Raw genomic sequence first — 24,268 nt, forward strand, 5'->3', positions numbered from 1 at the left:
TTGTTAACAGTTTCAAAGTCCCAATCATCAGAAAATGTGCTGGGTGTGACAAAGTCACTTAAACCTTAAACTGGTATGGAATCTTCAGCAGTTCCACCGGGGCATAAATGTCAGAATCAGTTCTGTCCCATGCTATACCACCAGGTATAGGAACGGCTGTGATGTTTACTGATGACAGATCTCTTCTTTCACGATGAGATGATTTGTGCGGTTTCAGGACCAGGTTGATTTTCTTACTTGCTGTGTCCATTGTACTGTATTTTCCATCTATCATCCTTCCCAAACTTAACACCAGTATGAGCAGGAGGAAAAGTACACCTAACACATTCCACAATTCAAAGCATATTGAAACCAGATCTGTTTTTTCAAGTTGATGAAAGCGTTCTGTTATTTTTTCTTTGAAAGTTTTATTTGCTGGCGAATTTTCAGGTTCACTGGGATCCTCAGAAAATGTATCCAAGTTGATGAAATAGCCAGAGGCAGTTCTGTCAATTGTTGGAATTGCATCCGGATTACTTGAAATCGCTGGAGCTGTTTCTCCTTTTGCCATGTAGGTATAGTCAGTTGCTATATCGTTGTAGACGGGTGTTTCTTGATGAACTGTTATTTGGGTATCCAGAGGCCCAAGTTCTATGGCTTTGTTGCATAGTCCTTCTTTTTTTACTGCAGGTTTATCAAAGGTGATAAGTCTTTCAGTTTGAACCTCTTGGATTGTAGCAAGATTTGGTAGTCTGCTACTTCTCGGGAGTCCTATGGGCCTACTACTTATTATCTGCCACATGATGTGGTTTGACCAGGTCGATGGACACAACTCTGTTCTCCCTTTTACCAGCAAGGGGCGGTAGTAATACTGATCTTGTTCCGTGGATAGCTAAGACAGGTACTGCTTTTCTGTAAGAAGGCCCAAATTCCTTCTTTACCGCGATCTTTTCCCTGACTAGATCCCCAATCTTTGTAATCCAGACAGGTCTTGCTGGGACAGGTGGTTTTCTTCAGTGGTCGTTTGCTTCTAAATTGTGTTACTCAGACTTCTTCTTGTTTCATTTAATTCCTCTAAAACAGCCAAACGATCTTTGACATCAAAGGGTTTTTGTCCCACCACTGAAGTTTGACAATCGAGGTCTTCGATTTATCATTCTAGTACCAAACAGTAATTCATATAGAGTGATTCCACCCAGATTGGCAGATTATTAAGACTACGTTGGACACTTATTAGATGTTTGACCCACCCATCACCCGAACCTATCACCTTAGCCGTTAAGGATTGCTTTATGTCACGTTTTTTTCTTTCCACTACCGCATTACCCTCAGAATGGAAGGGACTAGAATACCGCAATGCAAAACCCAAGCTAGCCATGGCCTCTTTGTAAGCTCGAGAGCTAAACGCAGGACCCTGGTCAGAATGTAGCGTGCCGATTGCGTATGTGCCGATAAAGACTCACAGATCCTTTATAATAGTTCTGGCGTCAGCCGAGCGCTGGGGCCACATCCAAAGAAATCTTGTCCTAGTAGTTGTGGGACCGCATCGGTCCATGGTGACGTCTGGGTTGGCTGTACTGTAGTCCGGTACCTGGTGGTTTTCGAAGTTATGATCTTTGTAACAGGTGTCGCAGTTAATTCCAAATTTGTAAACTTCAACGCTCATTCCCTGCCACCAGTACATCTCTTCTAATTCTATAAGAGATTCTAAGATCCCTCAGGCCCTTTCCCATATGTGCTTTTTGAACCAAAGCACCTCTCCTGTTTCTGTTTATAATTACTCTGTCCCCCCACTCCAGGTATTCGAGCAAAAGTAAGGGAGTTTGCATCAATCCTGTATGTATACATGAGTGGATAGTTTAGAGGTAACACTGCATAGTTGCCTTGCATTGAGGCTTTTACTGCTAGTAACGTTTCACTGTCTATTACTTTTTTTGAGCGAGTGATTGTAGCTAAGGAAGCCGTTTGCACAGCTGCCTTCGCGGCTTCATCAGCAAATGAATTCCCTGCAACGTGAAGGCCATCACGTTGATGACTCAGTGTATGTATCATGTGAGTCTTTTGTAGTTATTTCTGTAATAGAACTAATTGTTCCCAAAGCATTTTATGCTTAATTGTGCCACCTTTTGCATTTTTGAAACCGTTTCGAACCCAGTTCTGCAATTGCTCGCTGTAAGATTCAACGCAGAAGTACAAATCGCACACTAAGAGTGTTGGGAATTCGCGATCGGTATTTTCAAGTGCCATCTTGAAAGCCTGTAGTTCAGCTCACTGAGGTGTACAGTCTCCGAGTGATTGAGTTTTAGTGACCATAGGTCTAAATTTACCTTTGCGCCAGCGACCTTTAACAATCGCGCACGCAGCACTATAGGCGTGTTTACCCCCCAATTGCGGGCTGTGCTGATCCGTCTGTATAGATTATACATCTGTAATTTTCTAGAGGCAGAATTTCGGTCGGCAGAGGACATTCATGTTCGTATTGTAGGAATTCTTGTGTCTTAAAGTAGGGGGTCAAAAACGTATTCAACGTCTGTTGCAGCAAGAGAATTAACCCATTGTATCCACCTCGGATGTAAAGCCTTAGCATTTAGAATGCTAGCTTTTGTCACAGCCTCTAAGGCAGCTACAGGTGTAACGATTATTATGCGTTTACCCTGCACGAGAGCTCTCTTTTGCTACTGCAGTCTGAACCGCTGTCAGTATCTTTTCTGTTGAAGTGAATTTCATTTCAACTTGTGTGTACAAGTGTGACTTGTAATCTATTGGTACTTTTTCAACTTCATTAACGGTTAGGTATGTGAATCCGCATCTCCCTGGGATGATTCGGATCACAAGATTGCGCGTATTATCGCGTGTTTCTAACTGTGTTTTTGCTAACATGTCTTTTTGCACTGAACGCTAAATTTTTGTATGGTTTTGAGTCCCATTTGTTGGTTTGAAATCAGGTTTGATTAGTTCGTAGAGAGGTTTAACCCTTTCTGCGTAATTTAAAACATACGTTCTTCTGAAATTCAGGAAACCTAGAATTGATTGTAAGTTTTTCAGCGTTTTCGGAGGTTGGAGCAACGCACATTTCTCTGGGAAGTTTACTGCCAGGCTCTTGCCTACACTTGATAACTCGTATTCTAAGAATAGGACATTGAGGTGGGCAATTCGTGATTTCTTAAAAAGTAATTTATACCCTTCAGAAGCGAACCCAAGTATTATGGTGTTCACTCTTTTCAAGTGCACGTCCAAATCATCGTCTGTAAGATAGATGTCATCGACATAAGATAATGCCTCATCATTGTACATTTGTAGTAACTCTGTTACTCTGGCTGAAAATAACCCTGGACTATTCTTGAATCCCTGAGGGAGACGGCAAAATTGTCTTGTGTCCCCATGATTGAGAAAGCGGTCAAGTGCCTGCTTTCAGGTGCAATGTTTTGACAGAAAAACTCATTTGAATTATTTAATGTGGTTTTATATTTTTTACGCACAATATTATTTATCAGTGCTGCACTTTGTGCATTTTGTACTGCAAAAGTTTTGCAACAAGAGTTTAGGTGTCTGTAGTCCAAAACTAGACGATATGTATTGTCTAGTTTGGAGACAGGAAACAAAGGATTGTTCATTGATGAGGTGCATGTTTCAATCACCCCTTGGTATTCAAGTTGATCTAAGATCTCCCTGACTTGTTTTTTTTTGCTTCTTGCTTAACTGGATACTGCCTTTGTGCAGTAGGTTGATTTTTTTAACTGGGTTTTGTGGTGAGGAGAATCCTCATCCCATCCTACGTGATTTTTGTATAATGCTGGAACCTGGGCTACAGCCCATTTTCTGGCATAGGTGTATTTTTTATGAATTGGAATGTGATTAGAGAAGGCTGGCATAATTATCTCTTCAAAGAACCATTGCAGAATCACGGTCCTGCATACCAATCGCACAGCTCAAAAACGATCAGTGCAAACTTTATTTCAAACTTGATGTTTATTACATGTATTCAAAAAGTTTATCACATTTCTCTTGATAATTCACAATAAGACTGTACATAGTCCCATTTTTTCAAATGAGGTGGTTGTGCCGATCCGCGCCTCTGACCACATCACGAGGGACTTAAAATTTATGCTAAGCAGCTGTAGATATAAAATATCCCAATGCATTTCGGGCTTATATTTTTTAGCCCTTCGTCAGGGGTCGCTGTTGAGATTAAAATATACCTCCAATAGTCCATGATCTAATACCACAATGTTCACATAAACACATTTTACAGTCAATAATTAGTTTATCACTCAACTACATGCTGTAAATAATACACAACCCTCTTGTTCGTGAAAATTAACTGAAACTGTAGTGGTGCTTCCTAAACCAGGGAAAAAACCCACGCACTGCTCCGCGTTCCGTCCCATCTCCTTGTTAAACCTAGACCTAAAACTTTATACCGGTATTCTTGCAGCACGCCTTGGCCCGTGCCTGCCTGGTCTTTTGGAACCTGATCAATCCGGATTCGTTCCTGGCCGCCAATGTAGCGACAACACCAAACGAGTACTCCACCTTATTGATAAGACACATTTTCAGACATCGGACTCTGCGCTTCTCGCCATCGACGCAGAAAAAGCGTTCGATCGCGTAAATTGGAACTACCTACAGCATGTGCTCCGCCGGTTTGGCCTTAGTGACCGTTTTTGCTCACGCATTGCGGGCTGTTACCATCGCCCGCAGGCCACGGTTCGACTGGGGAGCCTGCACTCGCTCCCGTTCGAGATCCAACGAGGCACCAGGCAGGGGTGCCCCCTTTCCCCCCTCCTATTCGCAATGTATATTGAGCCGCTTGCACAGAGAGTCCGGGACAACCCAAAGATAGAGGGCATTGACTTCGGACACGAACCCCATCCTATCAGTCTTTACGCGGACGACGTCATAGCCACCCTAGACAGTCCTAATTCTTCTATTCCTGCCTTCATGGAGGAACTGGGTTCGTTTGGGGCGGTCTCGGGCTTCCGCATTAATATCACAAAATCCCTAATTTTACCGCTAGGCAAGCACGCACGCCCGCAGGCCCCGACCATAGGACACGCTAGTGGCCTTCAGTTAGTCGCCCAAATACAGTACCTAGGAATAACCTTGACTCCCTCAACAGATCTCACAGTTTCCACCAATTACGCTGCTCTCACCACCCAGGTCCGATCGGACCTGGCGAGGTGGTCCAAACAACCTCTTTCACTGCTGGGATGGGTGGCAGCTGTAAAAATGTCAATCCTGCCGCGGATTTTATATTTGTTTCAAACGATCCCTATCATGCCCCCAAAAGGCACATTGAAAGCCCTGCAGGACTTGCTATCTAATTTTATCTGGGGAGGGAAGAGAGCACGACTTCACAAATTGCTCACGTACAGAAGCATGGATGAGGGCGGCCTTGGAGTCCCAGACTTGGTGCGATACTTCCAGGCATCCCAACTCCGATACCTGGTGGAGTGGTACAGACCCGAATCAGAGAAAAGATGGCTCTTCCAGGATAGAGCCATGGCGCGAGCGCCGCTGTGGAGAATCCCATTCCTGGCTAAACATCAAAGGCCGAGATATATGTCGCGGTCCCCCATTACCCGCACAACTCTACAGGTGTGGAATCGGGTAGCACTTAAACACGGGCTGACCACTTTCCCTTCCCCCTTCACTCCCATACTAGACAACCCTGACTTCCCCCCAGGCGAGGGCACAGTCACATTCTCTCAGTGGCGGGGCTCGGCATGCCGGGCTGCGGGTGCCCTTTTTGACTTGAACGGATTTCTTACCTTTGAGAACATTAAGCAAGGATATGAGTTAGAGCGTCCCCATCTCTTCCAATACCTACAACTCTGACACTGGCTCACTGACCCTAAAATCATCACCCTGGTGAGCCGCCCCATGACGGACTTTGAGAAATGGCTGCTTACCAAAACTACAGACAAACACCTCATCTCCGAACTTTATAAAATGCTTGCACCTTTACCCGCCCTGGCTAAATCAGCTAGCCAAAGACGTTGGGAGGCGGAACTGGGGAGGGCCTTCTCACCCAAAGAATGGGGGTACATCTACTATAGAGCCTCACACACCACACGCAACACCAAGGCAAGGGAGACAGCAGTGAAACTTGCCATATACTGGCACCTTACTCCAGTCCGACTACACCAAGGGAACCCGAAGCGCAGCGACCTATGCTGGAGAGGGTGCGGGGAACAGGGTACCCTAACCCACATCCTCTGGGAGTGTCCGGAGCTGGGAGACTTTTGGAAACAAGTCCTAGATGAGATTGACTCCACCTTCGAGACTGAAGTCCCGAGATTCCCTGCGTATACTGTGTTGGGCCTACCCAATGCACTAATGTTCCCCCTGAAATCATTGCGTGGGAGACAGATGGGCATCGCTATGCAGGCAGCCACGCAACATATATTGTCACTCTGGGGCTCTACGACTAAACCTACACATACTGGATGGCTCCACAAACTGTGGTTCACCCTTGGGATGGAGCGCATTCACGCCACTCTCACTAACTCCACAGACGCCTTCCGTAAAACGTGGCTTCCTTTGCTGACCCTTCTGTCCAAGGAATTCAATGAAATTACCTGCCCCAGATACCTTAGGGTTATGCGCCTCACTAACACCACCGATGACTCTCGGTGACTTTACTTCTGGTCCCGTCGCGCTTCTGCGACGCCATGCTGGTAACACTGACTTTCACAGGCACACTGGTCGGGGTGGGGGGCTGGGGGATTGCGAGGGAAGGGGGTGGGGGTTTTTAGTTCTTGTTGGTTTTCTTATGTCACTTATTTGCCCTTCCACGTACGATGTCGAACCACCTATTGGGCATATTTTCATTGCTTGTTTTGGCATGCTAGGGAAGACATGCTGGTCTGTCCCGCCCGCTATATGCTCTAAGCTTACTTTTCTTGTAGAGATGTCTCACTTATACCTGTTGAAATTTTCAATAAAAACACTTTTGAAACTAAAATTAACTGAAACTAAACAATTCACTTTCCTGTTATAGCGGCCTCATGGAGTTTATACTGCCCGCGGCAACCTCCCCCCCCTTCCATCCTCGTTGTTAAACCTGCCATTTAAACCGCGGTGCTGCATAAAACCTTCACTACCTCATGTTATCTGCATAAATTATGAATTCCCTCTACTCGTCTACTCCTCTTGCAATAGTTGTATGCAATAGAACCTCACCCTTATGCGCTTCGAAAGTAATGTTATGCCCTACCCAAGTTTTTATCTTTCCTACATACCTGCTCATTTTTCATAGATGCGCACAACCGTTCTCACACGGCTCCTCTCCATGACCATGACGCATTGTAAACCTCCAAGCTTTTTACTCCTCCCCATACTCGCAATTTAAACTCATCCTCTCACACTTTTCTCCAATCGTGAAAGCATAATTCATTTCATCCGCCTCCCGTTTTTCACTACCCAACATCACTGTTCCTGGGGTAGCCAGTGCCCCTCCCTCGCGGTTCTGATTCTAGCAACTCCCTCCAAGGTAATTGCTCTTTGCAACCATTGGCCCTTCCCTATCTGAAAAATAACGTTCTACGGACTACCTGTCCCATAAACCCTTTGCAAAAAGTGAAAAAATAATAAACACAAAAACTATTGACCCCCTTTGCCCCAGATATATACATCAATATTGGCTGAACGATGCTGAGGAGACACCCACAGGTGCCAACTGTTTAGTGTGTACAATCAAACCTAGAATGTACAAAAACATGCAAAACTATGATAAACAAATACACTCAACAAATGTTCTCAACGTGTCTGAATGTCATTTCGATATTCGTTGGAGCAAAAGCTTCCGAACACAGTCCATCGGTGGTTTTAACATAAATATTGACAGTCTTATTTGTGAAGAGGTTACGAAAAGAAGTTCTAAATTACTCCTGTTTGTCTTTCTTTCCGGGTGCAAAACTGCAAGATGAGGCAAGACTTCATTTGCAAATGTCGAGAATGTAGCAGATGCACACCTATTTTTTCATCAATCTTTTTCGAAGTTATACGTGTTCTCATGCTTGCTTGCCGATTGGGAATGTGCCTCGCCTCGAAATTATCTCTTCGCCATGTGGGCACTCCCTGACAAATTCAGGTGGCCAGTCTTGTTCAGCTAGAAAAATGTCATAACCCTTAGATAGCTTCTCCCAAAAGAGTGCTTTTATTTTCCTAGTTATGTTCCCCTCCATCCCGAGTGTTACTTCATATAACTTGTGGGGTACACTAACACTGGTGTCGGCAGTTTCAACTTGAATGCATTCATTCAAGTCCACTGTCTCCAGATGATCCTTCAGGATCTTGCGAACTATGGTTACTTCTGCTGCGCTGTCTAGCATTGTCTGGGCCCATTCCCCGTTTTTGAGTTGTGTCCTCAAGATCCTCGGCATGTCTGATCTTTACACTTGCTACCTTCTTCTTGGTGAACTGAGTTTTCTTATTTTTTGGAACGTGCTGTTCGTCTTTGGACTTTACGTGTTCTTCTTTTTGTTCTGATCGTCCTCTTCTTTCTGATTTATGCAAGGAAGTCTGAAAGGTATGAGAGGAATGTGAATCAGTATCTTGATCTCTATCAGGTTGTCTTAAGTTATCCCGATTTCTGAGGTTGTACCTCTTTTCAGAGGGTTCCTGTTGGGGAGACCTACCTCTTCGTTGGGGAGATCTTCCTCTGGACTGGGATTGCTTTTCTTTAGGAAGTTTTTGTTTAGTGTTTTCCCACTTCTTTTTAGGAGTAGTGAGATTATTTTTAATAAAAACTTTTTCACGATTTTCTGTTAGTTGTGGTTTTAATGGTTTTCCATCCAAACTATCTCTACCTAGTTCTTCATAGGATGTTTCAATAATTCTGGCAAGCTCATATGGTATCTCAGTAATATCGGTTTCTTTTAGCTTTTGGCGGATTGCCACAGATGCTGCTTCACCTTTGATGTTGGCTAATAGGATAGCCGAGACCTGTTTGAAATCTTTCAGTAATTTCATACCAAGATTCAAGGCCGGTTCTGGACCGTATTCATTTTGAATCTGTCTCAGAACGTCTGGTATTACTGCCAAAGACGGGACACCATGTGTTTTTGTGTAGATTGAACCAAAGACTGTATCCTAAGTGTCGCAGTCCTCTACGTGTGGTGCAATCCCCATTGGTAAACAGATTGTCAGAAATCTGTGTTTCTCATGAGGTGTACTATCTGGGAATACTGCCTCAATTTGAGTAATTTTTTTATCTAACCAGAACCGAATGTGTTCCCTTTTTGCTGGTAATTTACCAATGACTGATTGTATAGTATGTGGTGTGATTTTGTTTGTGTTCCCCTGGTGAGGGGTGTGCTGTGGAATCCTCACAGTAGGTTGGACTGTTAAGGTTCGCATGACACATTGAACCAATTGTCTATGTATTTTAATTAATTGTTTTAGCTGTACTAACAGTTCTTGACATGTCATGTTTTCAATGTCAGGATGTGGGATATAGCTGGCTAGTACCGGCATGTTTCTCCTGGTCTCCCTAGTGGACCGAGCCTGGTTATGTGATTTTGATGTTGTAGGGCGCCTTTAAACCAGAGCTGATGCTCTTGGTAAGTTAATGGAATTTCAACGTCCTTGTAAGGAACATATTCCTTTGGAGGTTCCTCTACTTTGTAGTAGTGAAACTCGTGTGTTCCTGCATCTGCTGGAGGAAAGTGAATCCATGAATAGAATACTTCTGTCTGCCGATATTCATGTGCCTCTATAACAAAGATTACTTTACCACCTCTCGATGATACTCCATTGTTTGAGTTTGTAAGTTATAGTTTTTCTTACATTTTCCAGGATGATTTTAACATCCGGGTCATTCTGTAGGAGATTTCTGTCACCTAAAGCTGCTTGAGCTGCTGCTGCAACTCTTTCTAATCCTTCGTCACTATCCGTCATTTTTGTTGACTGGAAGTGTTGCAGAGCAAGTTTCAACGAAACAAAGATAAGGTGCACAATATTTTGGAACACTGTATCCTTCAACGTTGAACATACCAAAAACTAATATATAGGATTTTCGTCCTTCTAAGTTATGGCGGATATTATATCCTTTAACCCACTCCAGACGTCTATTGGAGTATTTTTACAGGGAAAAGGGGTCTGTGTGAAAAGCACGACTGAGTTACTCTAGTATCTAGCGTTAAATTATCGCCTTACCAAATGTTGGGCGCCATGTAGTGTAGTTCCTATATTCCCAATAGGCTCTGTGCATTGGAATAATATATCCTATAGATTAGACTTAGGACTGAGGTCGACTAGGTCTCTATCGAATATACTAGACTTAATTGTGAGTGCCAGCTAGCTAAGAGGTCACTAGAAACGTTCTCGAATAAACACGAAGGGATTAGTTTCTGACAACCGCATAAACATGACCACTTTGTTTCCAAGAATAAGAAATGTATCTCGAGTCGCAGAAAGAATAGATAATTATTTCACTCAGTCAATCGCGCATGCTTCGTTTCACCAGTGATGCAGAGAAATAGAGAGACGGGCGTTTTCAATAAAAAGTATTTATTGAACAGTCTTCTGTCTCATGCAGGAGAAATGAACTGCTACAATCGTTAAACTGGTTGCAAAGTACAATGCTTACAGTACGAAGAGTATTATAAAGTAATACTGTAAAAGCATGGTATGGTTTCTAAGCCATAAAATACATAGAATACATTAATAAATAAAGTCTAAAAGTACTCAACTGGTGCTTCTAAAATACGCCTTCCCCGGTGTACCTAACCTAGGTCTAGTACAAGGGAAGAAGTAAGTGAGGTGTAGCTTAATTTCAGTATTCTTTGCCAAGAATCTATCTAAGAATTCTCTAAGGGTCTAATCCACTCCGTACCTTGGTTTCAGAATGAAGGATGTCTGGTATCTCTCTCTCAGGACACGATTTCCCGACAACCCACGAGGGTAGCTTGGAAACACTGGAGCTGGATTTCTTGGCAAGAGAAAAGACAGCGTCTTTCTCAGTGCATCTGCTGGAGGCGTCGGCTTTTGCTTCGGCGAGCTGTGTCGTGTAGGTAGATAGTCGAACTGCTCCAAACCACCGTGTGTTTGCCTGGGCAAGTGTGGGCATATTTATACCTTGAAGATGCCTAGTTTGACGTAAGTTTGGACATAATAACGTCATGAAAGACTAATTTCTTTGAAAACTCCATGAGTTCTTGGATAAATCAATATTCAAGCAAGGGGAAGTCCCTGACTGCTGAAGGCGGGTTTTTTCAAGAAATCGTTGTGGATTTTCGGAACTAGTGGAAGTAGCCATGCCGTATTTGGACTGCATAGGCGAAGTCTAAATATGGTTATGAATTCTATGCTTATATAAGGATAGGGTGATTTATACCTATATATGGGCATGAATCGGGAAAATTACACTAGGGTCCTAAATTCAAATACAACACTAGAATTAGACTTTAACATGTATATAGTGTCTTTGAAACCTCAGACTAGCTGCCAGGACATAGTATTCAGTGACATTGATGGCTGCTGATAAATCGAGAGAAATTGGTGTCCCCAAAGCCGCTGCCATCTTCGATCGCACAGAGATCATCAATTGGAAACAAGCGATTATTCTGCCCTTGAAGAAAAAACCCTCAGTCGCCCCAGAGCTACTGGAAAATCTCTGTCCTATCCCTTTACTTTCTTACCTCTCTAAATTAGCAGAGAAGGTGGTGAACAAGCAATTAGTGGCCCATATTAATCAGCACAATCGTTTTCATCCCACGCAATCTGGTTTTAGAGCCCCATACTCGACCGTGTCAGCGCTTCTCTTTGCCATGGAGTATTTGCGTAGGCATGTGGATGCAGACTTTGACACGGTATACCACAAACTGCTCCTATAGCGACTACAGTTAGGCGGGGTGGATGGAGAAGCGCTGTAGTGGATGAGTTCCTTTCTACAGGACCACAGCATCCTCATATGTCAAAAACATTGCCACTCTCACAAGTGGTCCCACAGGGCTCAATTCTTAGCCCAACCCTCTTTTATCTACATATCGGCCCCCTGCAAGATATTGTGGATAAACACATGATCACCATAGTGTCGTATGCGGATGACATGCAGCTTGTAGTGACTCTAGCCCAGGACTCAGACAAGCCAGCAACCCAGTTCTCCTCCTGTCTAAAAGACCTAGCTTCATGGATGTCAAACAACTGCCTGAAACTGGATGGCAGTGAGACTGAGGTGATGGTCATAGGGAAAGCCCCTCCATCTGGGGCTCGGCCTGGTGGCCCCAGAGGTTGGGGCCCGTACCCACTCCTAAAAAAGAAGTATAAAATCTTCGAGTGTGGATCGATTCGAAACTATTTTTTGAGACCCACACGAGGAAAGTCACAGGGAGATGCTTTGGTATCCTTAAAATTCTACGGAAAACCTTGGATATTCTTCCTGCCTCAGCAAGGAAAAACCCTAGCCTACACTCTTGTTACATCGCAACTGGACCATGGAACTGTCCTTTTTTTGAGAGTAACGCAAGGAAGCGTGCAGCGGCTGCAACACATTCAGAATGCGGCAGCGCGCCTAGTTCTTAATCTACCCAAGAGAACTTCCTTTACGAAAGCTCTTGAGAAACTTCACTGGTTACCGGTTTGCAAAATAATTATTTTTAAAGCCTTGTGCTTTTGTCACTGGAGTCTACAGGGAAAAGGACCCAGCTACCTGCATGATCTCCTGACCCCTTACAATCCCACTCGTCAGTTGATGTCGACAGGAGCGCAACTGCTCAAAGTTCCAAAAATCAAAAGGGCCAGGATGGGTGTGCGCTCAGATGGCTATTTGGCAGCCAAAAATTGGAACACTCTAGCGCCTTTGATGCGTGCAGAAACATCTGAAAGTGTTTTCTGAAAAGGCTTGAAAACCTGGCTTTACTTGATGTGAGCTATGCCTACCGGCCCTATCTTGCATGTAGCTGTTTTCTGGAGCGCCGTGACACACCAATCGGTGTAGCCAGGCGCTTTGTAAATGATTTTTTTTATTAATAATAATAATGACTAAAAGCCTGACTAATTTAGTAATTCGCCCTTGACAAAAACCTATTTGATGCGAGTCTCAAGACTTTCCACCAAAGTTTGAAACTGCATAAAAGCAAATGTCTCCATTAACTTTCTCAACTAAAGCAAAGAGGTGGGCTAGGAGTTATATGCACCATCTGTCTTTTAGTAAGTGTTTTATGAGTAGCATTTAATTACTCTTGTTTTCCAGGCTTTTGAATTGGTACTAAATGAGCTTTTGATTAACACAAGGTCCTCTTGCAAATTGGGTCTAAGCTGTTGAATTACTTTTTTTCATTAAGTGAACCAGAGAGGTGACATTCGTAATAACTGTCAAAACTGCCCCAAGCTAACACTGCGCTGTGCATATGTTCAGATATTCTTTATAGAGTTTTGACCCGGATATTAATAAACAAATCCCCGCCCCCCCACCCGAATTTGACAAGAAGGCTTTTCACCCTGTAAAAATTGACTTGCTGCTGGACTAGCACAAGGACAATCCTAGGATCATATGCGCCTTCTATAAATCTTGTTTCATCGTAATCTGGATATGACCTGAGTTTATATCTGGCCGACTCTTTTCAGTTTTGTTGTTGGGGCTGCTGTTACGTAGCTGAACAAAGAGCATTACAAAGATTTGACCTACAACAGAAGTTTGTAGTAGTCTCTCCATTTTTCTGAACAGTTCTTTGACAACATTTTAGGCTTTGCCTATATGCTGTGAATATTATGATTTTTTTTTTGGTCTCTATTTGGATTTTTTCTTCTTGTATGTTTTTGTTAATGTTAATGTTAATGGGTGACTTATATAGCGCACGGCTACTCCAAGGAGTGTCCCGGCGCTTTCTGACCCATTACTGAAAAAAGGAGAAGGACAACAAAAACATAACAGAATTACTGATTAAAAAGCCAAGTTTTCAGGGCCTTTCTAAAGGCAAACAGGTTGGGGATGCGGCGGAGATCAACGGGAAGGGAGTTCCATAGTTTGGGGGCGAGATGTTTAAAGGAACGTCCACCAATTCTGGCCTTCTTAATGGGAGGCACCATTGCCAGGCCAAGATTTTCCGACCGGAGAGATCTGGTGGGCTTGTAGAAAGAAAGCCGTTTCTGAATGTAGGAGGCCCCTACCAAATGGAGTGCCTTATGGGCCAGTGTAAGAGCTTTGAATGTGATTCGCTTCTTAATCGAAAGCCAGTGCAGGGAGGAAAGCAACTCAGATGATCTGGCTTGCCGGGGTAGGCCGAAGATGGCTCTGGCCGCAGAATTTTGTACAACCTGGAGTTTGTGCAAAAGATAATCCGGCAAACCCAGGTAGAGGATATTTGAATAGTCAAGCCTGGAACAAATCAGAGCTTGTACTGTCAGCTTCCTATGGGCTAGAGGGAGCAAAGGAAGGAATTTACGCATCATTTTTAACAGACCGAAACAGGTACCCGTGAGACCTGTGATCTGTGTTTTCAAAGCAAGGGTGTTATCAATTTTAGACGTGTGTATGACCTTCAAGGTCTTGTGGGTAAGGTTTCCCCCATTTTTTCTGACCCTGTACTTCAAGAGGACTCTGGGCTTTGTTTTAGTATAAAAGATTATGTTCTAGTCAGGACAATGTCCCGTCTGTTGCTTCAGTCGTATTCGTTGAAGCATTAGAGTATGGTGTTAGGATTTGTGTTTGACAAAATAGGACCCTGGTGACTCTAAGGTAGAGGAATACGGCTATCTTTTCAACATCAGTCTCCTTCCAACATCTTTCTGCTCTGGTGAAAAAAACAGCAATATTTTTTTGGGAAGCGAGTTGAATATCTGAAAAAGTAGTGCAGGGTGGCCCGACCATGTAAAACGTTCAGCTACTGTGGCCATGTTACTTATCGGATATTTGAACACCTCAAAGGTGCCCTTGAACTGCAGGGTTAATCCTTTAGTAACCTCAAAACGATGGCCTAAAGTTTAAAACACGAAATTTGATAATGCTTCCATTTTGTTCCAGTCCCCTTGAAGTCAAAGGGCCTTTTTATGAGTTGCTCGTTAAATTTCGGCTGGACGTAAACACCGATTTAAGCAGGGACGGAATTACGCATTTGGTTTCACTTAATACATTTGAAACCTGCTGAAATGTAATAGGGGAAAACATATGGATTTACCGTATCATGTGGATTTTGGTGTGTTAATCACCAACATTTGCATGCTATTCATATACTCATAAAAGGTGTTATTTATCACACCCGATAAATAATGTACCCCATGGTATACTCATTTATCAGGGGCAAAAGTTATGCATCAACTCGAAATCAGGCCCTAGGTGGACTGTCCTTGCATGCTGAGGATGGCGTGCTTTTTGTTCATATTGAATAACTGATCTCCAGCTTCCTGTGTCAGCTCAATATCCTTTTCCGTCCCCAGTTCCAAATGAAGGCTTAACTGTTGTGGATACTTTATTTAACTTTCTATTATGTATCCCTGAAAAAACAGATACTTACCCCAGATGCCTAATTGAGGCACATATGCACAGCATCAATTATAAATGGGTATTCACCTCACAAAGAACATAAATATTTGGAGGAAAGAGTGAAATAACTTTAGCCAAGTTCCAAATCTAAATCCTAGGTATAAAGAAGGGTTCCACCCCAATTTATTTATTTTTAGAGTTTTTATATAGCGCAAACTAGACCCAAAGATATTCGGTATCAGAGCGCTTCACATGATCACCAGTTTCGTTACACAAGGACACATTCATTGTTAGGCATGGGGAGATTAAGCGATTTGCCCAGAATCACAGGATGTTGAGCTTTGTTGCTGAGTCTTGAACCTGGTTCCCCAGCTTCGAGGTCGACTGCTCTAGCCGTAAGGCTACATCCTCTCCCCAAATTGCAACAAATTCTGGGTATTGTGTGAGTGCTGAGTGTATGGTTGATGGCGGTTACATAAGTTGGTAGCAATGGTGGATGTATGTGGCAAAAAAAATATTAATTATGTTGAATGGTTTCAGCAGACATTGTGCGCGATAATCTACTATTAAAAGGTTTTAGGTGTAGGCCCTGTTAACACTTAGACACACGCATCATTTAACGATCTGCAGGATAGGAAATTATTAAATTAGTGAATTAGATTTCTTCTACATATTTTAGGGCACGTATGCGAATGACTTTTGACTACCGTATAAATCTGTAGAATCAGTAGTTACTGGAAAATTGAGCACATTTATGATGTTTTGCTGGAACTCTGAATGTGGTTGAAAAATTGTATTTTATTCGAGATCGGTTTTACCAATGTACTGTTTAGTTGACGGTCCGCTGACCTGTACTGATGCTCTAAGAGTGTTTTTTTGCTTTATGGAATTATTTTATGTATAATTTACTCAAATAAAACAAAATACCCATGTGTTTTTCTTTTCTTTTTCTTTTGAGCTTAGAGTCTAGCTGTGCGCCAAGACTTCACCTACAGAAATTGGAGTTTCTTGCACCAAAGTTCACAGTTTTGTCAGAGACTGCCCTGCACCAGCTGTCTACTGTTACCACGCTAATTCTGCAGCATTATAAATCTCACGCATCCGAGGGAAATCTCTTACTATCAATGTTGGCGAACCTACCAAATGTGACTGAATTAAAACTTGCATGTAAGATCGTATTCATTTTATTTTTAATACCTAATATTATGTGACTAAAATAAATAATGAGCTTTAATACCAAGACAAGAAACAGTTACTTTTTAGGTTGAGCCTACCAGATACCAGATGCTCTGTGGTTCCAAAAGACCTGTTGTGAGCGTACCAAGAAATTACAGCCCACTCGTTGTTCGTTGGTTGGCGTTATGGTCACTCATTTGCTTGCGTCTTATTTGGTGGCCTTCATTACTTGTATTGTTTCTCCCTCCCCTGGAGCATCCTCTGGCAGATTTCTGTCCTTCCACTGCTCACTTTTAGGGAACTACTTTTTAGGTCGAGGACCGAAGGCTGCGCTTGCGCAGTCTCCGGGAGGAGATTTAATGATTTGGAGTATGGGGGCTGAACCCGCCTCTCTCCTCCTCTCTCCTCCATTGGCTGGCTTCCTAAACGGAGGGCAGCCTTTGGAGGAGACAGGCGTCACTCCAATAAAGCCCCGTCTCTTTTTGATTCGGGGGCGTGTTTTTTTGCGTTCTTTCGACTGTGACGTCACCTGTCACTCAGAACGCCAAAACACGCCCCCGATTCCACAAGAGACCAGGCTTTGCGTCCGCCATTTTTTTTCCCTGTTTCTGACTTTATAATCATTTTTGATTGCAGCGCCCGTTGATTCCTGCGGGAAGCGAGATGCTTTCTTTCCTTCACAAAGGAAAGACCCCCACCGTCCTGCCAAGGATACCAGCTCCCCCCCCATTCCCCCATCTTTCGAAGCCCCTTCTGCCATCGCGAGCTGTGCGCGAGAGCCTGGACTGGGAGCCGGAGCTTCACTCTGGCGGCAGCAGCGGGCATTGTGCTGGAGCACCGCAACAGCTGCCGCCGCCATGGACTTCACCCCGAGCCCCCCCGGAGAGAGGTGAGATGAGCATGAAGCGAAGCTGCGGGGAGAGGGGCCTCCACACCGGCCTCGCCGTGCACCCCCCCGGCCGGCCTCTCCCTGCCACAGCACCGCCCGTAGCAGCACCTCACGCCCCGCAGTGCCAGCACCCCGCCGCCCGACCCCAGGGCCTCGGCCAGCCGCCCTGAGACCAGCAGCGCGCACAGTGGGTCTGAGGAGAAGGGCTCCACCGGTCTCAACAACACGGCACCGCCGCCAGTTAGAGCGGGCAGAGTGCGGGATCAGTGAGAGGCAGCGAGGCAGTATCCCCCTGCACGCAAGGCCGCCCAGACCCCCAGGCAAATTACCTGCTGATGCGGCCGACAGTGGCGTTGCTCGGGGTCCACCTTCCCCCGGTCCATGCTCTCTGGGCCTCCGGTTCTAACAGCTCATCTGAGGAACAGGCCGGAACTTTGCTTATTCTCAGGCCCGTCTGCTCCATCCACGCCGGGGAGCAGCGGGGGGCGTGATTGCTGCGATAAAGAATAACAACAGCTCCCAGGGTTGAAAATTGCAGAATATGGAAGTGAGCGGCTCGGGAAGCAGAGAATGGAATATCAGCATCGCGTTTCAGCACTGGGGGACCCCGGCGGCGAGCCCCGAGCACAAGCATCCGTCGAGCGCTGCTAGTTAACGGGGAATGGGCTGCAGTCACTGGGCCCGAAGCTGGGCTTCACCTGCTCATGTCTAGGGTGACATGAAAAGGGCCCAACATAGACCAATTATCCATCCCTCTGCGGCGGCCAATGCTGGCGGCCAGCGAGAAACTTTCTTGGGGGCCGGGGCAAAAATGAGTTGGGAGGCCCTGCCCCACATAATCTGGTTTCAATCCCATTTGACGAGCTCTGTGACCCTGGGCAGTTCGTTATCTTTTCCTTGACTCCTTTTCGATGCTTATCACATCTGAGAGCACATGAAACTAATTAAGTTAAGGATGTGCAGTGTACAAAAACGTCTCACATATATGGTTTAGGAGACCATAATGTTGCTCTTTCATTAACAGAAGGGTGGATCGTTGCACAGCTATGTTTGATTTAGAAAGATTAATAGGTGTGAGTTCACAAGTTCAACAGTTCGTGAGGTTTGCTGCCCGGGAGACGTCTCTTGTCAAGGACGTCCAATAAACATCAAAAAAGTGCTTCCAATGAGATTGGAAGCATCCCCTGGCGCTCCGCTCTGAGATAGTTCCAATTAATTCAAAAGAAAGTTCATACAAGAGTTAGTTTGAGAGAAGTCTTATTTTATGTTCATAAGTTCAAGTGATGGACCATTATCCATTCAATTATGCAGTTCATTGAGTAAGGTCAAAATCAAAACAACACGTTTTCAAGTCCAATGCATTTCGGGCTGATTTGCCCTTCATCTGGGACAATAGCTAGAAGCAAGACAGAAAATACTATTCAAATCGCTGTATAAAATACATTCTATTTCACAATGCGAATACATTTCACTCATGTATGAAAATAAAACAAAAGATGTGCCCAAAAACGTTGTGCTCTCCCCTAATGTGCGTGCATGCAAAACTTGTGAGAATCGTAATGACTCACGTGTTGTTCGTATATAGTCTACTTGCTCGAGCGTTGGTTACAATGCTAGAGGATAAGCATAAAATTTGTTAAGTATCCAATTTATTCCGAACTCCTAACGGAGAAAGCCTTAACAACGGTGGGTTATGAACTTACTTAGTGTACGCAAGGCGTCTCTTAAGTTATCGGGCATGTTGTCGGTTTCGCGTCTGGCGCGAAGAAGCCTGAAATCGACGTCTACTCACGTCTAATGTAAGATATATACAAGGTCCCTCCTTTAAGTGTAGAGCAACGTGAATGGTTGAAATGCCGATCATGTGATCGGGACTCCACCAATCAGCTGTGAATGTCACGGTGCATCTGGCTAGCAAAACAAATGTATTATTTGTATCAATAAAGTTACATTGTACAGAAATGTTTTTGGAACACATGTAGCAATTGAGTAAACCAAATCAAAAACAAGGTTAATAAAAAAAATACAATGTGCAGATCGGCCACCAGTACATTTCAACAGGAAAAAAGATTATAACAGTCTTTTTAAAGTAGCATGCAAATTCAGTGCGGTCATTGAGACTGTTCGGTTTGCTGGAATTGAGTAAGTAAATCCAATGATTCTCTCTTTGTAATAGAAAGCGGTTATTGTCTCTGCCTTCTATTTTGTCAATGGTTTCAAGTACCACGTATTGAAGTTGGGAAATGTTGTGATTGGCTTCAGCAAAATGAGTCGCTACTGATGATTTAACATTCCTAGTTCTTATGTTTGACTTGTGTTCATTGAGTCTGATTTTTATTTTGCGTTCAGTCTTTCCGACGTACACTTTGCCACATGGGCATTTGAGCATATACACCAGATTAGAAGTGTCACAGGTCGCGTTGACTTTCAATTTGATTTTGTAGCCCTTCATTGGATGGACTATTTGATTGCCTCTTATGATATTATTGCAATTTCCGCATTCTAAACAGGGACGAGTTCCACGATATTGTTTGGGATCATCGGTAGTGTTTTTTAGCATTTCTCCAAAATTTTTGTTTCGGGTAAAGGCAAAAATGGGGGCGTTGTCGAAGGCCTGTTTGAAGTCTGGTTCTGCCTTTAGAATATTCCAGTGACTCCTGATAATTTTCTTAAAGCTAAAACTCGCGGTGGAGTATTTAGACACCACTGTCATTCCGTCTTGCTGAGATTTGTGACTGATGGTAAGTAGATCTGTACTTTGCAGTTTCTGTGCTTTATTCTCTGCTTCTTTAATTAGGGTCTCTGGATAGCCTCTTGAATAAAATCTTTCTCCCATTTCTCTGATGGTTATATTTGCTTTTGCTGGATTCGATGTAATTCGTTTTACCCGCATCATTGAAGATAGCAGTAGATGTCTTTTCAAAGGCTCTTGATGGAAACATAGATATGGAAGGGTATTATTCCTATAGGTGTTTTTCCGATACATTTCAGTTTCAATTTTGCCTTCTAGTAAATTCACTCGTACGTCTAGGAAAGTGATGGACTTTGTGGAAATTTCCCAAGTGAATTGGATCTTTTCTTTTTTCTTGTTGAGTTCCATTAATGCCTGTTCTAATGACTCACTCGAGTTTTTCCATAAAATGAAAATATCATCAATTTAGCGTACAAACATCTTGAGATTGTTTGTCCAACGTGGGTCTGTCAATATGTGTTGTGTTTCATATGATTTCATGAAGAGATTCGCGTATACCTGTGCTGTGCTGTTGCCCATGCTAGTTCCAATGAGTTGCTGGTACCAGGTGTTATCATATTTGAAGTAGCTATGGTATAAAGTAAAAATAGTCAGCTCCATGAGAAAAGTTTGTAGTTTTGGATCATAATCTGTTGTCAGTATGGCTTCTTCCATGGCTTCAATGCCCAATCCATGCGGGATCGACGTATATAGTGATTTAACGTCGGCTGTGCAGAGTATTAATCGTTCTTGATCATTGAGTTCCAAAGCATTTAATTTCGATAAGAAGTCGGTGGTGTCACGAACATATGTTACCATGCTTAAAGCTAAAACTCGCGGTGGTTGCATTAGTCGATCAATAAACTGGCCAATCGGTTCATGTAAGCTGTTTCTTGTTGAAACAATAGGGCGTAGAGGAGGGTCAAGCAAGTTCTTGTGTACTTTTGGCATCATGTAAAATGAAGGACTCTTTGGATGTGTAGTCATCAGAAATGTATTCGTTCTGTCATTGATTGTGCCCTCATCTTTAGCTTTATTGACAAGATCTGTAAGTTTCGCTAAATATTCATTAGTGAGATTGTACTGAAGAGGTGCATATGTATTGTTGTCGCTAATGTGCTCTTGGATTTTTCATTTGTACATGGTAGCATTCATGATAACTAAGCCGCCGCCCTTGTCTGCTTTGGTGCATACGATATCCTTGTTAGTTGATAGTCTTTTCAGGATACCAAGATCCTTGTTGGTGACATTATTGCGACATTTCTTTTGACAGTTAATTTTTGAAAGGTCCTGTCTGACCAATGTTTCAAAAAGGTCGAGTGTCTTGCGGCTCATGGGAGCCATGAAAGTACTTTTGGGTCTTAGGCCTCTGAGTTGGTCTGGTTCTTGTGTCGTGGGTTTTATTGAGATGTTATCGAAGAAGTGACGCAGTCTTAATTTTCGCATTAGTTTAAAGAAACTAATTTCCAGTTCTAAAGCATTGGTTCGAGTAGTTGGAACGAAAGATTTTCCTTTTTGAAGTAATTTTAGCTCTTCTTCTTTTAACCTGTAATCTGAGATGTTGATAACTAGTTGTTTTTGTTCGTCTGTTTTTTCTTCTCCTTCTCCTTGATGGTCACACTTCTTGTGTGTGGCCCTTCTTTTTCTCCTCCTGAGTCTTCGGTTTCTGGTAGACCTCGTTCTAAAATTTAATATTTGTGAATAGAAGAAACCACAGAAGAACTTTCATTAATGCTAACAGGAGAAGAACTCGACGCCCTACTGAAGGATGTTAAAGAACAGATCGAAAGACACACGCATGACATAAATGAAAGAAAAATTCGCAAATTTAGGCGGGATACGCTAGATTACAAATTAGGGGAGGTGTACACATGGGCAGATGTGTACGCCCAAAGACGTAGAAATCGCCCTTACACCCCTTATACAGACACTTCTTCCTCAGGTAGTGACATGTCGAATAAACCACCTTCTAACAGAACGCAACCTACCAAGAAGGGACCCATCAACCTCCAAGGCGACTAACACAGAGAAGGAACACCATCAACTTCAACCACCTCAAATGTTTCGGAAGTGCCTTTTTTAGAATGAGGTCTACCAGAAACCGAAGACTCCGGAGGGGAAAAAGAAGGGCCACACACAAGAAGTGTGACCATCAAGGAGAAGGAGAAGAAAAAACAGACTAACAAAAACAACTAGTTATCAACATCTCAGATTACAGGTTAAAAGAAAAAGAGCTAAAATTACTTCAAAAAGGAACATCTTTCGTTCCAACTACTCGAACCAATGCTTTAGAACTGGAAATTAGTTTCTTTAAACTAATGCGAAAATTAAGACTGCGTCACTTCTTCGATAACATCTCAATAAAACCCACGACACAAGAACCAGACCAACTCAGAGGCCTAAGACCCAAAACTACTTTCATGGCTCCCATGAGCCATAAGACACTCGACCTTTTTGAAACATTGGTCAGACAGGACCTTTCAAAAATTAACTGTCAAAAGAAATGTCGCAATAATGTCACCAACAAGGATCTTGGTATCCTGAAAAGACTATCAACTAACAAGGATATCGTATGCACCAAAGCCGACAAGGGCGGCGGCTTAGTTATCATGAATGCTACCATGTACAAACGAAAAATCCAAGAACACATTAGCGACAACAATACATATGCACCTCTTCAGTACAATCCCACTAATGAATATTTAGCGAAACTTACAGATCTTGTCAATAAAGCTAAAGATGAGGGCACAATCAATGACAGAACGAGTAAATTTCTGATGACTACACATCCAAAGAGTCCTTCATTTTACATGATGCCAAAAGTACACAAGAACTTGCTTGACCCTCCTCTACGCCCTATTGTTTCAACAAGAAACAGCTTACATGAACCGATTGGCCAGTTTATTGATCGACTAATGCAACCTACGGTACAAAGCATGGTAACATATGTTCGTGACACCAACGACTTCTTATCGAAATTAAATGCTTTGGAACTCAATGATCAAGAACAATTGATACTCTGCACAGCCGACGTTAAATCACTATAAACGTCGATCCCGCATGGATTGGGCATTGAAGCCATGGAAGAAGCCATACTGACAACAGATTATGATCCACAACTACAAACTTTTCTCATGGAGCTGACTATTTTTACTTTATACCATAGCTACTATGATAACACCTGGTACCAGCAACTCATTGGAACTAGCATGGGCAACAGCGCAGCACCGGTATACGCAAATCTCTTCATGAAATCATATGAAACACAACACATATTGACAGACCCACGTTGGACAGACAATCTCAAGATTTTTGTACGCTACATTGATGATATTTTCATTTTATGGAAAAACTCGAGTGAGTCATTAGAACAGGCATTAATGGAACTCAAGAAGAAAGGATCCAATTCACTTGGGAAATTTCCACGAAGTCCATCACTTTCCTAGACGTACGAGTGAATTTACTAGAAGGCAAAATTGAAACTGAAATGCATTGGAAAAACACCGACGGGAATAATACCCTTCACTATCTAAGTTTCCATCAAGAACCTTTGAAAAGACATCTACCGCTATCTCAAATGATGCAGGTAAAACGAATTACATCGAATCCAGCAAAAGCAAATATAACCATCAGAGAAATGGGAGAAAGATTTTATGCAAGAGGCTATCCAGAGACCCTAATTAAAGAAGCAGAGAATAAAGCACAGAAACTGCAAAGAACAGATCTACTTACCATCAGACACAAATCTCAGCAAGACAGAATGACAGTGGTGTCTAAATACTCCATCGCGAGTTTTAGCTTTAAGAAAATTATCAGGAGTCACTGGAATATTCTAAAGGCAGAACCAGACTTCAAACAGGCCTTCGACAACCCTCCCATTTTTTTTCCCCAGAACAAAGACAACCCTCCCATTTTTGCCTTTACCCGAAACAAAAATTTTGGAGAAATGCTAAAAAAACACTACCGATGATCCCAAACAATATCGTGGAACTCGTCCCTGTTTACAATGCGGTAACTGCAATATCATAAGAGGCAATCAAATAGTCCATCCAATGAAGGGCTACAA

General features: G+C 43.1%; 1 protein-coding gene across 3 annotated transcripts in view; it reads left to right on the forward strand.

Annotated features, from left to right (window-relative positions):
• LOC144781059 (uncharacterized) overlaps nucleotides 1–24,268 on the forward strand; it is a 376,284-nt gene that overhangs the window by 186,428 nt on the left and 165,588 nt on the right. For 2 of the 3 annotated variants that reach the window (XM_078659688.1, XM_078659689.1), the window contains exon 3: nucleotides 16,370–16,573. The exons of the other annotated variant lie outside the window; for it this stretch is intronic. In XM_078659688.1, coding sequence (XP_078515814.1) covers nucleotides 16,370–16,573 — 204 coding nt within the window. The remainder of the gene's footprint in view (nucleotides 1–16,369; nucleotides 16,574–24,268) is intronic. 3 annotated transcript variants of the gene reach the window in all.

The sequence above is a fragment of the Lissotriton helveticus genome, chromosome 9 (genome assembly GCF_964261635.1).
Source record: "Lissotriton helveticus chromosome 9, aLisHel1.1, whole genome shotgun sequence".
NCBI lineage: Eukaryota > Metazoa > Chordata > Amphibia > Caudata > Salamandridae > Lissotriton > Lissotriton helveticus.